Genomic DNA, 14,633 nt, shown 5'->3' with positions numbered 1-14,633 from the left:
GCACACCCACCACGAGGCCCTGCATGGGCACTAGTAACCCCTGTGTGTTCATTCACTGATGAGAAACCCCAAAGGCTCGTCCAGCTGGCATGGCTCAGCCTTTGAGCATCGACCTATGATCCAGGAGATCTGGGCTCGATTCCCGGTCAGGGTACATGCCCTGGCTGTGGGCTCAATCCCCAGTAGGGAGCGTGCAGGAGGCAGCCGATCAGTGAGTCTCTCATCATTGATGTTTCTATCTGTCTCTCCCTCTCTTCCTTCCTCTCTCTGAAATCAATAAAGATATATTAAAAAATATAAAAATAAAAAAAACCCCAAAGGCTCATTTATTCTACAAAAAGAGAAAAAAGATAACAGTGAGCTGCCTACATTTCAGAAACCTGTGGCTTCCTGAGTAGAGAGATAAGGGCCAGCCTGTGTGTAGACAATAGACAGAAGGTGCCCACGTACTGAGGTTAGGGAGGAGGTGCTATAACACCCTCCACAGCTAAAATTCCCATCCACTATTGGGCTGACCACCTCCATATACACACGAACCTGTATTCCCTGGCAGAAATTAGTTTTCTAGTAGAATATAGGGAACTGAAGAAACAAAACACAGGCCAGGACACACAGGTGTTCAGGGGTCTGTATGTTCAGTGATGGGGGGGGTGTCTTTGGGTAAGGGAAGTGAACAGTCACAGGGCAGCAGGAGATACCTGGGAGAAAGGTGGGTCCTAGGACAAGTCTCCGCAATTAAGTCTCCCTGGGGTCACCCACAGAAGGCAGGAAGTCTGGAAAAAGCCTTGGGGAAAGGTGGATTCTGGAACAGGAAATATCTGGAAACTCCTGAGGGGAACCTCAGTATTAACTGCCTGCCTCCTTTCTCAAAGCCAGGGTTCCATGAAGAGCAACCTGTACCCCAATAACAACAGCTCACACCTAGGGGTCAAGCAGCGCCAAGTGCTTCAAACCTACACCTCATTTAACCTTTCATCAAGAAACGATTGCTCTATCCCTATTTCACAGGGTAAGACACTGGCACAGAAGGGTGTCTTGGCGAAGACTGCCTAGTAGAAGCAGGCAGGCTAGCATGTAAACAGAATCCGGTTCCTAACCACTGTGCTATCTGCCTCTCCATGACTCCGGCCCCTTTCTCCTGGGGTGGGGAGTCTATGCCTGCCCTGAACCCTCACCCCTTCAAGCTCCTGGACTGTAGACAAGGGCTCCAAGGGGTCCATCTTTCTTAGGATTCAGAGCACACACCCAGTTTCCTGGAATAAGGGTCTCAATGTGTTCTCAGCTACTCTGGAAGGAGCAGAAGTCTTCCTTGAACAGTGAAAAACCACACATGAAGAGCTCTACTTCAGTACATATTTAAGAGGGACCTGGGCCTCAAATAAACAGAAATCCTAATATATCCCAAAACTGATGCAGCACCAATCTCTCCCTCTAAATCAACTTCGCAAGAAAGTCCCCAGAATGAGCCATTCCATAATTTTCTTTTCAGGAAAGACTATTTCACCTTCTTTTCTATTCTCAAAGCACGAAGTATTCATCATCATTTATTTAAGGCTAATTTCAAGAATTAGTAAATAAATAATAACATTAAGCAGGGAGATGATCCAGAAAGTAGAAAGAGAAAGGCCTCCTAAAGCCTGGGGGTCTCCTCCTGTCAGTCTTGTTGCTAATTAACCTTCCAAAGACTGGAAGAGGCCACACAGCTCATAAGTACCTGTCTTTCAGAAAATGGCTGGATGTTAGATTTCCTGGAAAAAGAAGAGAAAAGGAAATTATGGGGAAATGAAGAGAAATATCACTGTCTATAAACTGAGGGCCTCAGTAAATCTTGTTAGTCTATTAGAGAGGTGGCTAAGCCTGCCTGGGTTCACATGCCAGGCCTGCCAATTCCCAAATGGACAAAGATGTACTCTCTCAACCTCAGTTTACTTGGCTGTAAAACGGGCAATGATACTAGAGCTCACCCATATCCTAGGGCCATAGGAAGAATTAAGAGATCCGTCATATAAAATGTTTACTGGCACAGGGCCTGGTACACAGGAAGTATTAGTAACTGTTGGCTCCTGTCACCCTTGTTGTGCTGTTATTTGAAATCCCCAACCTAAAGCGCATGCTCTAATGACTGTCCTTATGTTATTAAGAGGATTCACCTATTGGTGGCCTCTCCTTGGCAGAGTGTTCTCTCGATGGTGCCGATCTGCCAGCTAAACCCCCTGCAACCTGGTTGTTTCCAGCTTAGTGAGTTGAATCACCCGTTTCCTGCACAATTTGTTCTCAACTGGCTTTCTTGATTTCTTTCTTTAGGCAGATATTCAAAATAGGCGAACCAAAAGTGGAGCCTCCGCTCTGCACCGGTGCCGGCACGTTAGCACTTCCTGTGCTGGCGCGGGTAACTCAAGGGCAGCGCCAGAGCGCGGGGATGAATAACTCGCGCTCTGGAATCCACTTCAAACGGGACACGTTGGAGCAACTGCAAGGCAATCTCATGTGGTTCTGCTCCCCCCGGAAATCACAGCTTCAGTAAGTCAACAGTCAGGAGGCCCAGAAAAGCGCTTGATAAAGTCTCTCCTGTCTGATGGATGGCTGTCTCTACGCTCTCATGCCATTTCTTTTTCCTAAAATGCCATGGGGATTACTGAAAAGCTGTTAGCCTCTCCCCCTGTGGGTCAAAAGTCTCTGTGCTGACATACTTACTTCCCAAGGCTGGTTCCCCATGCACTTCGTACAGGTCACCATCTGGTCCATCCGGAGCCTTGGAATATTCTGCACCGTCCCCCTCCTCCAAAGGCAAGCTGGGCTGCTCGGCGCTGGGGGTGTCCCCTCTTGGGCCCTGGTTTGGCTCTGGGCTTCCGTCCACCCCTCCTGGAGCAGGTGGGTTCTTCTTGTCCCCACCCCCGCCTGGCTCTGTTTTCACATCTCTGGTGTCCCCAGGGGGACTGGTGCCTGCTGAGTTCACTGGGCAGTGGTACTGAGGTATGACACCCACGAATTTCAGGCCCCGACTCGCGGCCTCCTGGATCTGTGAGGCAAACAGAACGAAGGGAACCAAGTGAGTGGGATGCTCTACGAAAGGGAGGACACATGCAACACCCAAAATGCCTCACTGCAGGCCTCGAGGACATTTCAGGTTGAACAGGAACTCTGTTAAGCTGGCAGAGGCTCTGTCAGCCCAGCAGTACCCGCACCCCACCCCTGCCCTGACGGGACAGATAGCATGGGCCTTGTTCTTTCTAACTATGGAAAAGCAAAGCATTTAGCATTGAAAGGGCTGGGATTACCTCTCTTTGAAACACTGCACTAGTCCCTTTTAGTTATTTTTTTCCTAAGAGGCTAGAAAAGGTTCTAAAAGGATGAGCTGGAACAAAGAGTTTGAAAGAGGAAGTTCATTTGGTAAGAGTTTATTTTTTCATCATTTTTTTAATCTGATGAATCACCTACTTCCTGCCAATCAGGCTACTGTATAATCCAGTATGTCTACATGACCATACACTATCTGATGACATTTTATGACCCAAAGAGCTTCCTCTTTTAAACAATTGTTTTGGCAGCAAAGGGCAGAGGTGGGGAAAGTCACCACTGTGCAAAAGCTAATGCACACATTTGCCCAAGAGGGGACATCTGCTCCGTGGTGCTCAGGCCTGGGTGAAGCTGGAGGAGCCCAAAGACCATGCTTGGCCCGCAGGTACAGCTCAGGCAGACTTGTAATTCTGCAGGCCATGGTACACACCATCCAGTCTAGGTAACGGGTGATTTCCTCCTCACTTCCTGAGCCCACAAAGTGGGGGACTATTGGCCACATGGAGTACTGTGGCATTTTAACTCTCCTCTCCTTAAAAAATTCCCCCAGGCAATTGAACGTAGGAGTTATAGTGTTGGGGGGGGGGGGGGGGAGGAGTAATAGCCTAATAAAATCAAGTAAGAGCCAGCCAAAACTAGAAGATGAACTTCAGGGGACTTTTTGGGCAAGGATGCTCATATAAATTAGGAGGTAGAGACCTCAGAGCTGTTAAGTCTTAGTCACCAACCTCTAAGTGGATGACCTCAGAAAATCCTGAGGCCTCTGCAGTGATCATCTCCTGTCATTTGAGAATCAGTAAGAAATGCCAGCATGGAGCTACTCTCTCTAAGTGAGAAGGAAGCCCTGGCAGCCCTCCCTGAATGAACCACCCCAATGTTAAGCAGAAGGTCATTTTAGTTCAACGCTGCACATTCCAGAAAACAATATGGGGCAGTTGCCAATGTGTAGTCCAGTCTTTCTAGAAAGTCTAGCCTGTGCTGGACACAATAGCAATAGTAGTAACTACCACTTACTGCAGACCTACTATGTGCCAGGCACTGCATTAGGAACTTTATATAAATTGTTTTGTTTGAAGGATGAATAGGAGTTCACCAAATAGGTGAAAGAAAGGGAGAAGGGCAATGCAGATAGAGAGAAGGAAGGATCACTATGGGCAAAGGCTTGAGGGTGTACAACATCCTGATGTATTCAAGAAACTTCTCGAGATATTTCTGGAATATGACATGAGAAGCCAGGAACACCCTGAAATGAGGCTGAACTGGAAATCACAAGGGCCATATCATAGATGCCAACAAAGGCTCTCATCCCACCCTGCAGACCAGAATATCCTCAACTTTCCCACGAAGGTAACTCCAAGAGCAGAGGAGAGTAGGGGTATAAGGGCAAATGACAAGATTTCTTTGCTCACCTTCTACCTTAAACATTAATGAAAATGTGTCCTGCTCAGTATCAAAACTTTTAGAAATATGCCAAAGTTAAATGCCCCCTCCCAACCCAAGCCTTCCAAGGAATGTTAAGTCTCAGGAATATGAACCATCTTTCTGCATAAATCTTTGTCTGCAGCTCTGCTTACTTTCTTTGGGTGGATTCCTGTGAGTGGAATTAATGGGTCAAGGGATATTAATTTAACAAAGGCTTGATTCAGGCTGCCAAACTGTTTACCAGAAAGGGTGAGTAGTCCTTTTTAACCAGAAGAACTACATTTAGATTTTATAAAGTTCAATGTTTGGCTAGACCCTGGGGGTCTTGATACTTCTTGTTTTTCTGTTTTCTTTATTTTCCTACAGTCACTTGACTGTGTTTGTCAAACTGAGCCTGGTTTGTTTCCCATTCACTCATTTGTTCATTTGTTCATTCATAACCTTTACTGAGCAAGTAGCATGTGCATGGTAACGGTGGGGATTAGGTGGTATTTAACAGGCTTCCTCTTCAGCCACCAGCTCTCATCACTCTACATTCCCCATGGTGACCTCCTGTATCACCTGTGTGTAGCCACTAGGCATATGTTAATTATTCCCAAATTTGAATTTCACAGCCCTGATTTTTCTCTGGGGGTGAGACATATACAGCTGGTCATCACAGCTGATAGGGTCCCTAGTCTCTCAAACTGGCATATTCCTTAGCTCTCTCTTTTTTTTTGATCCCATGTATCCACTCACCACATCTTGCCAGATTTATCCCCCATGTTTCTGGAATCCCTTCCCCATTCTCCATACATCTAAGATCACTTTATTTTAGGTGCTCAACATCTGTTGTTCAACCCCACTGTTACTTCAAGCTACACAGGCCCTTCATGAGCATGGAGTCAAATAAACTGGAAGATCAAATCATGAATTTCCAGGTCACCTTGGTTATGAAATTCCAATTTCTCTAACAACTGTGACTACTTAAAACAACAACCGTTAATACTGCAAAACTCTTCTACTAAGAACTTTAACATGCATTATCTTAGGCCTCAAAATAGTACCTTACAGAACAGGAAACTGGTCAAACATCACAGGGCTAATCACAGGTAATGCCCGGGTATGACTCCGAGTATCCTAAATCCAGCCTGAGGCTCCTTCAACAAATACCACTCTTTCCACTTTATATACTCCAACCTGTGCCAAGATGCCCAGTTGGACACTAGTTGAAACTGAAAATACCTTCACCCACCTACTTCTTGTTTCTGCTGCATTTAGTAACCACCCGACTCACAAAACTTAAGGGAGTAATAATTGCTGGTTTAGGCACCAACTATTAAATAAGACTATTTTTGATGGATCCAAGACTTCATTCAATTGTTCTATGAGTAAAAACAAATTTGATGGTAACTATACCTCCCCAACCTAAGATCAGGAATCTCATGATATGAAAAAAAAAAAAAAAGTCTTCTTTAAAAAATTTTTATTTCTATAAAAAGGCTCAATGCATTGAAAACAATATCACCTTTGGATATATATTTAAATAATTGTTTTTTATTAAAAATAACAACAGAATATTCGGACAGTCCCAGAAAATCCAGAATATAGTCTGTTAATCTACTTTCAAAATGAATATCATGCTGCTAATGCTAAGAACAAATACATATGAGTCTAGTACATGCACTTGTGTTTTAGAGTACAGATATCAGTCAGGGTGAAACTAGTTAAGGAGAAATGGGACATGGGCTGGGTTTAGTAAAAATAAAGCTATATGTAACAGGAAAAGGAGCAGAAAAGGCTCCTGCTGACAGGTCAATGCGAATTGGAATATCCACAGGTCATATTAGATGGTGTAGGTGAAGGATCAGAGACAGGGTAATATCATTTTGTCTGAATGCAATGAAGAGGGTGTCATGGTTAATTTTATGTGTCAACTTGGCTAAATTATAGTGACTAGTTGTTTGGTCAACACTAGTCTAGATGTTGCTGTAAGGATATTTTTTAGCTGTGATTAACATCTACTCTCCGCAGGTTACTTCCCATAATGTGGGTGGGCCTCACCCAATCAATTGAAGGCATTAAGAGCAAAGACCGAGGTTTTCCAAAGACAAAGGAATTATGCCTCCAGACAACAGCACAGAAAAGCTTCCTGAGTTTTCAACCTTCAGACTCAAGATTGCACCATCACTTTTACCTGAATCTCTAGCCTGCAAGATGGCCCTACAGATTTTGGACTTGCCAGCTCACACAATTGCATGAGCCAATTCTTTAAAATACTTCAATTTTAATCTCAGTATCTCTTGACAGATGATAGATAGATAGATGATAGATGATAGATAGATAGATAGATAGATAGATAGATAGATAGATAGATAGATAGATAGATAGATAGATGATAGATAGATAGAGGATAGATAGATGATAGATAGATAGATAGATAGATAGATAGATAGATAGATAGATAGATAGATAGATAGATAGATAGATGATAGATAGATGATAGATAGATAGATAGATAGATAGATAGATAGATAGATAGATAGATAGATAGATAGATAATAGATAGATGATAGATAGATGCAGTCATCCCTCAGTATCTGTGGGGACTTGATTTCAGGACACTTGTGGATAACAAAATCTACAGATGCTCAAGTCCTTTATATAAAGTAACATAACATTTGTATATAACTTATGCATACCCTCCCGTATATTTTAAATCATCTTTTGATTACTTATAATACCTAGTACAATGTAAGTGCTATGTAAATAGTTGTTAATGTATTGTTTAGAGAATAATGACCCCAAACAGTCTGCACATGTTCAGTACAGATGCGACCATCCTAGGCTTAAGTACATAGTACACATCCGCATCAACATAACATTTTTTTCTGAATATTTTCGATCCAGGGTTGGTTAAACCTGCAGATGTGGAACCTGCAGATATGGAAGGCCGACTGTAATCCTATTAGTTCTGTTTCTCTGGGAAGCTCTGACTATACAGGAGGAAAGCAGGTAAAGGGAGTGAGGGCAATGAGATAGCACAGGGCAGGCTGATGGAGGTCTCTAAATCTAAACCTGATTTGATGTGAAATGAAGCGATAGCTAAGAGCTCCTATAAGGCAGTAGAGAGCATGTGCGCCAAACAGAAACAAGACCACTAGGACTTAATCTGGTATTGATTCAAGGTCCCAGGGGAGAGGCTGAAGTGCAGCAAGAAGGCTGACAATCGTCACTGTTGCCCAGGTGAAGGAAATTTCCCCACCACGTTTCGAGGTGAGGGAAGTTAAACCTTTAATTGGTAGATTTCATACCTATAAGGTATAGGCCGCTTCTAATTTTATGATAAGCTTAATGGAATCCCTATAACTACTGAGCTAATTAATGCTGGGGATCAGAAACTTACTGACTTTTAAAAATAACAGCTGTGCTATCCATTATAGTAGTCATTAGCAAAGTATGGCTGTTTAAATTCAAATAATATGAAAAACAAACTCCTCAGTCACACTCGCCACATTTTAGGTACTCAGTAGCCACTTGTGGTTAGTAATTATAGTACTGGACAGTACAGACAGAGAACACTTATATCATCACAGAAAGTTCTATTGAATAGTGTGGGTATAAAGCATAATAAAACATAAAATACTGAATAAATGAAAGAGTTTTAAACTGTGATTTCTAAGGCATATAATACAGGGTCAAGACTAAGATTCACATGCACACACATCCCAAATATACCTTAGACCAGACCACTGCCCACTCTGACCCAACCTCATAACTCGGGCCACTGTTCTGTGACTGCCGACATTTAAAAGTGTTTGAGGATCTATGACATACACAGAAAACCTACAAACAGAAGCATGTACTGTACTGTATGTCAAGAACAGGCACAAAAAATGCTGTTCTGGGTTGCACAGTTACACGACTCTTTACGGTGAATATTTTATCATACGCACACAACCCTTCCCATCTTTTGTCACCTAAACTCTTGTACAGCTTTCTGATAAAGGAAGGTTCAAAAATAACATGGGTTTTAGCTCAAGTCTGAAGCTGCCTTTAGTTTTGACATGTTAACACTTAGCTTCAGGAATTAAAAGCTTTACTAAGCACTGCTGGGGGTTTAGCTCCACTATGGAGCCACAAGGAAAGAGCATGTAGACCATCTGGTGTTGTGGTTTTCTCTTTAATGATGAAGAAGTCTTAGAATTAGCCCTAGACAAGGAGTCTGAGACCTAAAGCTTTGGACTCAGCTCTGCAACTCACTAGCTAGGTTACTAGTCAACAATTGACCCAAGCCTCGGTTTCCTCATCTATAAAATGGGGATAATAACATCCATTAATTCATTCCATAATTACTTACTCAATACCTACTAAGGGAAAATAACAGTGAGCCAAACAGGCACTATTCCCTGCCCTCTTAGATTTAATATGTGCTGGTCTATCTCAAGGGGTAACTGAGAAACTCTGAAGAGTTAATGCGGTCCATCCTTCTCAAACTATCTATGCTCAGTTTGAGGGACCACAGCTTGGCAGGGCCAGTGTTTTGGGGAAGAAGTATTCCTTTATTCTTCTCTGCTATTAGGGGTGATGTGGAGTTCAGAAAATGCTGAAAGAACTGAGAAAATTGTAAACTCCCTTAAAAAAAATGAGGAGTAGCAGCCCATTGTTCTGGTGGGAGGAAAGAGTAAACCTATTCTTTGGGTTTACAACAGAACTCAGGGCAGGCATTTATGACAAAAGATGTCTTATTTGCCCTCATAATTTGTGTTAACTGACTCAGTTCTTTCACTTAGATTGTGCCTATAATTTCATAATTCAGTGAAAATTCAGTGTATAGGAGTAACAAATAAGTAGGAATGCCCAAAGGTCTTCAACTAGCCCTTAGTGCTCCCTGAAAACCAACTCACCAGAATACTCCAACCCGTGTCAAAAGTCTAAATAAAAAATGCAAACAAGGCGAACAAGGAAGGAAAGACCTATCTGTGAGGAACAACCCAATGATACCTGAAAGAACAGCCAAGTTGCCAGCAGGGTAAGGCCAGAGCTGGACTTCAGGAAGACCTGGAACCAGCATCTCCGGCAATGCCAAAAAATTTCTCCAAGTTCTGTCCCTGCTTTTTCTTTATTTGTTAGCATCATTCTTCTTACCTAAAAACAATTTTCTCCATGTGGCAGAAAATATATGGCCATTTCCAACTTCTGAGTATTTTTGCTTATAGCTTAGCTACTGAAGATAGAATGGCCTAAACTTCTTGGTTACCCACTGCAAAAGATTCCAGGGAAGGCCTCTGATTGGCCCACCTTAGGTCAGGTGTCCACGTGTGGGCCAATCAGCTCTGACCAAGGACAGGGTGGCTCCACGGAAATCACACAGATGCACTGTGGGAACAAAGCAGCTCTCCAAAGAAGAGGATTTTCAGTACAAAACAAATATTTAAACATTTATCATGTAGATACATTATGTCATGCAAAATAAAATCTGAAATTTTTTCAGTACCCACATGTACTCAAATGAAGAAAAGAATACAAGCCGAGTATTATATAAGGCAACTGATATTTAAGCCAAATAAAGCCAAGCAAATAAATCCATATCACAACAGTGTTGATATACAGGGATGAGCAAAACTAGGTTTACAGTTGATTGTATGGAAAATAATACAATAATTAATAAATAATAAGATAACAATAAACTTTGTGTTTTGCCTACTCACAACTATAAACTCACTTTTGCCGACCTCTAAATTTTGGTTAAAGTGGTCCTGCCTCAGTGCTCTAGGTTATTTTGTCTGCAGCGACACAGCAGTCTACCACTTCACACAGGGTATCTCTGCATATCCCCATGAGGTCTGCTCAAAAAAATTTCCCTCCAAGATTACTGAAACATAACTGAAGAGTTTTTTAAGACAATTTCTGGAGAACTGATGTCCAACCCCAACCATTCCTCTACACAGAGTAGTTTGCCAAATAGATATATATACCCAGATCAGGAGGGACACGATGGAAGAGTCAACACACTGGCACAAGTATCACCTCTGGCATATTTTTGCGAACCCTGAAAATCCCTAACTTCTCTCAATAGATGCCCATCAGAAGAATTTAGCATGTACATGGTTGCCTGTCCTCATATCAAGACCCTGAAGCAAAAGCAAAGATCTCAGCCCAAGAAAGCTGCCATCATCCAGGTAGGAGCACTAAAGGAAAAAACTTTACAGGAGACTCTGCCATTGCCCACAAGTCTGCAAGAACCCCAGGCTTGCACTAATGCCAGTGCACACCCACAAAGGAAATGGATAAATCGAGTATCAAAGCATTATGTTAGCAAAGCATTTAAAGAGACTTGGGTCAGTCTCGTGGGAAAGTCACAGCATGTGCGCTTAACCTCCCAGTTTGTTGTTTTGTGGCTGCCTAGATATCCATGGTGGGTAAAATAACCTTACCCACAGGTGAAATCTCTGCATACAAAAATGGTGTGAGAGAAGGACTCCCATAAGGCTAGCAAAGAGGAAGCGGTCAGAAAGTGTCAGAAGTTAAGCAAGGAAGGGCAAATTTCAATGCGCCTGCACCAAAAATCCACAATCATAATAACCTGAATTTACTGAGAGTTTACCATGTGCCAAACACTGTTTTAAGGGTTTTACATGGGTTAGCTCAGTTAATCCTTATAATAACAGTATAAGTAGGTGGTTGTTTTTTAAAGCTCACTGAAGGATATATTTTTATTGATTTTTAGAGAGAGAGGAAGGGAGAGAGAGAGAGAAAGAAACATTGATGAGTTGCCTCCTGTACGTACCCAAACTGGGGATCAAACCCGCAACCTAGGTATGTGCCCTGACCAGAAATTGAACCAGCAACCTTTTTGGTGTTCAGGATGACACTCTAACTGGCTGAACCATCCAGACAGAGCTAGGTATTCTTTTTTATCCCTATTTTACAGATTAGAAAACTGAGGCACAGGGAGGTTGCAAAGCTTGCCCAAGTTCACACAGCTAGCAGTAAATGGGAGGTAGGAGTCAAACCAAGCAGTCTGGTTCCAGAGGCCATATTCTTCCCTATTGCACTGTTCAGCATTATTTTCACTATAGTATATCCTATACTCTATGCTATTCTGTGAAATACCTGGACTTGATCTTGAAGAGTGTTGAATCTTTAGAGTATGGACTTTTTAGTCTATAGGCAATGAGATGCCACCATGGTTTCTGAGCAGCAGTGACATGATCAGGCCTATCCCAAGGGAAATTAATCTGTCCACAGGACGTGGTATGAAACGAGGTGAGAGATGGTGATGGTAATAGACGTGAACAGACCAGAGGCAAAGAGAGTGTTGGAGGCCTGGGAATCACTGCAGAGCTCGTGGGAGAGGTCAGAAAGAGCCTCCCTTGCCATGGGAAAGGATGTGAGACAGAGACGGAGACTGAAAGTAGAGAGAGCAAGCAGTCTGTTGACTATAAGGCGATAAACCACAGGACTCCGATGTATTCAACTATTGGTAGGTAACCGATTGTCCAAACAAGGGCACTTCTGAAAGCAAAAGGTGAAATTGTTAATAATTATGCTGTGAAGACAGGCCTGAGCTAGAACTGTCCAAGCAAACAGAGACATCGGGTCCCCCAGCTGAAGATGACCAGCAGTGAAAGCTGCTTTAAAAAATAAGCAGATGACTGCTCTTTGTCATCCTTCCCTGCCCAGTGACCCACTTCTCCCATCCCTCTCCTGCTATTACCTCCTGGGCTTTCTCTGCCTGGCCCCTCCCAAAAATGTCAAACCCATCCCGTCCACATTCAGGGTCACAAGGAAGGCTCAAGGTGTTCCATCAGTGGACACTCTGCTGACCTTCCACCACCCCTAGGCAGCTACCTTGTCCCCCCCTTGGGGGGCCGTGCCCCACACCTTGTTCACGCCCTTCCAGCTTCACAGCCTTCGTTTTCTTTACCATTCAGTTTTGTTCCCATTCGGGGGCCTGAGCCCTTGCAGCAAGCTCTGTTTAGGATGCTATTGCACGAAATGTCCCCATGACTGGTTTCTCCGTGTTACCAGGGTGCCTTCTTCCCATTTAAGGCCTTCCCTGAAATCCCAGTCTAAAAATGGTCACCTAGTCATGCTTCAGTATCTCTGTTTGGTTTTCACCATATCACTTATTTGCACATTTCCCCCCACTAACTTACTGTCTGTCTTTCCCAGTTGGATGAGATCCCCTGAGGCTAGGAGCATTGTCTATTTTCTCCCCTACTATGTCCTCAGCATCTGACACAGGTCCTGGTACCTAGTAAGTGCTCAATAAATGTTTAATAAAAGAATGAAGAGGTAGGAGATTAAATTTGCAGAATCTGAGGTTACTTCTAAGTGGAAATTTCTATGAGCCTATAACTATAACGAGTCTAAATATCCATCTGGGGCCAATAATGTTTTGCAAATACAATCCGTTTTAAAAATCTGCACATCATTTTCTACTTGTATCATTTTAACAGAGAAAAACTGAGGCCCAGAGAAATTAAGGAGTTGCAGGTCCAGGAGTACATCTCAAGAAAGCAACACTGTAAAAATAAAATTATTTTCAGCCCCTGGGTTTTCAGTCCATCTCGTAACAAACCAGGTCAATCTTCCCCTCAGGAAAAAGGAAACATGCAGCAACAAACAATTTGTTAATATCAATATTTCTAATCAAGGTAAAAAATACCTCATAACTGGGCATTCCCCTGGGCCTTCTTTCATAAAGGCACTACCTAAAATAAGACAGTGCATTTCCAAAAAAAGAGAAAAGAAAAGAAAGAAAAAGAAGAGCAAAGAAAGGAAGAAAGGAAGAAAAAAACCCCAGGTAGAATCCAGAATCCTGGAGCTGCTGAGGTTAACAACCCCAATTTTATACTTTGGTAATACCAGTGACCCCGGAATTACAAGCTTGGAGCAAAGAACCTCAAGGGTTTATTAAGACGCCTGTGAACGTTCTGGAAAACCAGTTTTAGAGTCTTCATGGAACTCAAATCTCAGCACCACAGTTAAATGACTGAGGCAAAAGAACATAAGTTTGAAGAACTTTAACCAGGAACAGATGTTTCCCTTCACACCACGCCGCTTTAGCATCCAGTATTCGTGACATTTTTTTCCCACCATCCCCTGATTTACATAGGCTTCCAAAACAATAATGAAAGGCACTTTAACAAAATGTTGAGATGGTGCGGTTGGACCAGTGCTAGCCGAGTTTTAACCCTTGGTTTAAAAAAAACCTTTTCTATTCCCATGACTGCAGACCAACAAAAATATAACACGGTCCTAATGGCATTTGAAACCCCCATGGTAAACAGAGCAGTTCGCCTAAGTACTTGGGGATGGTTTTCATTACAATGTGCAAAGAAATGAATGTTTTATTGTTCTTTTGTAAATACCCTGGAGAACCCTGGGATGGTTTTTCTGGAAGATGAAAATGATTGGAGAGAGTTTCAGATCTCATGAAGATACGTGATCTCTTTGAGTAACAAATAGGGTGTTTCTTTTTGTTGGTGGGGGTCTTTGCATTTACAACTGTTGAGAATTACACTCAAAGATTACTTTCAATGCCCAGTAACCCTTACATTCAATATTCAACTTATTATTTCCACTTCTTGCCTTAGTTTTGTGTGTGTGTGTGTGTGTGTGTGTATTCTGCATTAGTCCTGCATGTTTCAAAGTCCTCTCCTAGTCAAATGAACATAGCATGTTCTGAATTCATGTATGAGACAGACTGTATTTTCCAAAAATGGTCATAACAATATTTTTCACCCAACATGGTCTGCTAGAACCTTGCCACCATGTCACCCAGAGGTGGAGTCTGTGTCCCTCTATTTGAACCAGTATGGACCCCCCCCCCCCCCCGATGAGTTAAGTAAAAGGATGCTATGCGACTTTTGAGGCCTGGTCATAAAAATTCCATAAACTTCCACCTTGTTCTCTTGGGATGCTTG

At 42.7% G+C, this 14,633-nt stretch overlaps 1 protein-coding gene across 1 annotated transcript in view; it reads right to left on the bottom strand.

The window, feature by feature from the left end:
- The window catches only part of RFTN1 (raftlin, lipid raft linker 1), a 167,549-nt gene that overhangs the window by 47,562 nt on the left and 105,354 nt on the right, over positions 1-14,633 (bottom strand). The window contains exon 5 of the mRNA XM_016209276.2: positions 2,695-3,019. Within this exon, the coding sequence (XP_016064762.2) occupies positions 2,695-3,019 (325 nt within the window). The remainder of the gene's footprint in view (positions 1-2,694; positions 3,020-14,633) is intronic.

The sequence above is a fragment of the Miniopterus natalensis genome, chromosome 15, assembly GCF_054644295.1.
Source record: "Miniopterus natalensis isolate mMinNat1 chromosome 15, mMinNat1.hap1, whole genome shotgun sequence".
NCBI lineage: Eukaryota > Metazoa > Chordata > Mammalia > Chiroptera > Miniopteridae > Miniopterus > Miniopterus natalensis.
Note: the sequence above shows the minus strand (reverse complement) of the source record. Positions and strands in the feature narration are given on the sequence as shown.